This window comes from Elephantulus edwardii, unplaced genomic scaffold (assembly GCF_000299155.1).
Source record: "Elephantulus edwardii isolate Elephantulus edwardi_28Jun2011 unplaced genomic scaffold, EleEdw1.0 scaffold00116, whole genome shotgun sequence".
Classification (NCBI taxonomy): domain Eukaryota; kingdom Metazoa; phylum Chordata; class Mammalia; order Macroscelidea; family Macroscelididae; genus Elephantulus; species Elephantulus edwardii.
In genome coordinates, this window is record NW_006399866.1 from 8417714 (window position 1) to 8420245 (window position 2532).

Genomic DNA, 2532 nt, shown 5'->3' on the forward strand with positions numbered 1-2532 from the left:
CCCTGCTTGGTGAAACTGAGGAGGACCTGAAGCACTTGCTGCAGAAGGTCAAGGACTGCAGCCTTCAATATGGATTGAGGCTCAATATAAAGAAGACAAAGATTCTTAATACTGGGTCAATTGGCAGCATCAGGATGGATGGTGAAGAAACTGAGATTGTTCACAGCTTTAGTTTACTTGGCTCCACAGTCAACACTCTTGGCTCCAGCAGCCAAGAAATTAAAAGGTTTATTGTGATGGGAAATTCTGCTGTTAGGGACCTCTCCAAAGTACTGAAGAGCAATGGTGTCACTCTGGAGACTAAGGTGTACCTGATACAAGCCATGGTCTTTGCAATCACTTGCTATGCATCAGAGAGTTGGACAGTGACTAGGGAGGATAGGAGAACTGATACCTTTGAGTTGTGCTGTTGGAGAAGAGTATTGTAGACACCATGGACTGCTAAGAAAACAAACAGGTTCGTCTTAAAGAGGGTCAAACCAGGCTGCCCTTTGGAGGCAAAGATTCTGAGGCTTCACCTGACACCAGTCGTTGGAGAAGAACATCATGCTTGGGAGGATGGAGGGGCAGCGCAGGAAGGGAAGACCCTCGATTAGGTGGATTGATTCCGTAACTGGGGTAATCGGGATGGGTGTGCCAGAGACTGAGACTGGCACAGGCTAGAGCAGGTTTCAGGGCTGTTTTACATAGAGTCGCTATGAGTCTCAGGCTACTCGACAGCACATAACAACAACAACAACGTAACAGGTTTTCATTTGGTCTGAGTAGTGGAAAGAAAAATATAAAGGGAAAATTTTCACTATTCTTCTATTTTATAAGCTTTACTATTTAAATGTTTTAAAATTTTAAATGTGAATTTTGCTGTCTGGGGAAAGACATCAGCCCAGGAAAATTTCAAACAAGACCAGACATGATATACTCATTCAGTTCAGATTTACTTTTCCAATCTCTTTCTACACTGAGAGGCCTGAGCAGGTAAGTAGCAGCCCCAACCAGGTAAGTGGCAGCCTCAAGGTGCCAAACAGTCCATACCTGCGTCAAACACGTGCAGCTTCACATCTGGCACAGGCTGAGCACCTCTCTCCCCACCTCCAAAGACATATAGCTGGTTCCCAATGGCTGCCGATGATGAGTGGAAAGTTCTTGGAGATGGTGGGGGGCTGGTCACCTGTGGTGTGGTCCATGTCCTGGTTTCTGGTCAAGAAAGAAGACACACAACTTAAAATAACTAGACTTGTGGGCCTTTAAACTTGAAGGACAGTTTGTGCAAGTGATTCAGTATATTTCCTGGCACGGATATTATCATGCCCATCAAAGACAAAGATGAGTGGGGGCACTCCTTAGAATTTTCTCCAAACTCCCAAGATTGCAGTGGTACAAATAAGAATATGGTCAAGCTGTTTTTAGAAACCTTCAAATACCCTTCTTAAACATTTTTTCCTTTTGGAAAAATGGGCCTCAGGCTCATTCAGAAGAATCCAATATTTTCTTTGAGAAATCATACTCCTCTACCACAACAAGATAAAGGTAAACAACCCAATTGAAAAATGGGCACAGGATATGAACAGACACATCTCCAAAGAAGACATTCAGATGGCAAACAAACACAAGAAGAAATGTTCAAAATCCTTAGCTCTAAAAGAGATGCAAATCAAAACAACTATGAGATTTTATCTCCTCCCAGTCAGAATAGAAAAATTTAACAGAACAGCAAACAACAAATGCTGGTGAGGTTGTGGAGAAATTATAACCCTTATCACGACTGGTGGGTGTAAAATGGGGCTACCACTAAGGAAGGCTGTATTGCACTTTCTCAAAAACTTGCGAATAGAAATAGCATTTGACCCAGTAATTCCACGACTGGGAATATACCCCAAAGAAACCATAACCACCACTCAAGCAAATACATGCACACCCATGTTTATCATGGCTCTGTTCACAATTGCAAAGAGTAGGAAACAACCTAAGTGCCCATCAACAAATGAATGGATAGAGAACCTGTGGTATAGTCACACAATGGAATACTGTATGCAGAACTGAAAAACAAGGAACTAATGAAATATTATACAAAATGGGTGACCCTGGAGGACATTATGCTGAGTAAAATATCTCAGTCACAAAAGGAAAAATATTGCACAGTACCACTGTTGTAAAACAGGACTAACATCGGGGCTGGGGGGAGACTGAGAAAGATGGGATAAATTAGATATACTGCATTGAAAGAGATGAGGGAGAGAACTGTTTAAAAGGGATATATGATAAGGTGTTGTTGTTTTTTTTAAGAACAAGAAAATATTTTACTGGTAAATATTTAAAAGAAACCATTCGTTCAACAATAGATTATACAATATAATTTTGTTGTTGTGTATTGTTGTCAGAACTAACCCAGAGCTAGCCCTCCAGTGAGTTTTCGGAAGTAGTTAATCGCACAGGAGGATATTGCTCGTCCTTCTCCTGCTTATATACAACATATATACATACATATATATATATATACATATAATATATAGATAACATTATAATATACACATA

At 40.7% G+C, this 2532-nt stretch overlaps 1 protein-coding gene across 1 annotated transcript in view; it reads right to left on the reverse strand.

The window, feature by feature from the left end:
• Positions 1-2532, reverse strand: part of RABEPK (Rab9 effector protein with kelch motifs) — a 61051-nt gene that overhangs the window by 9848 nt on the left and 48671 nt on the right. Inside the window, exon 5 of the mRNA XM_006892620.1 lies at positions 1033-1194. Coding sequence (XP_006892682.1) covers positions 1033-1194 — 162 coding nt within the window. The remainder of the gene's footprint in view (positions 1-1032; positions 1195-2532) is intronic.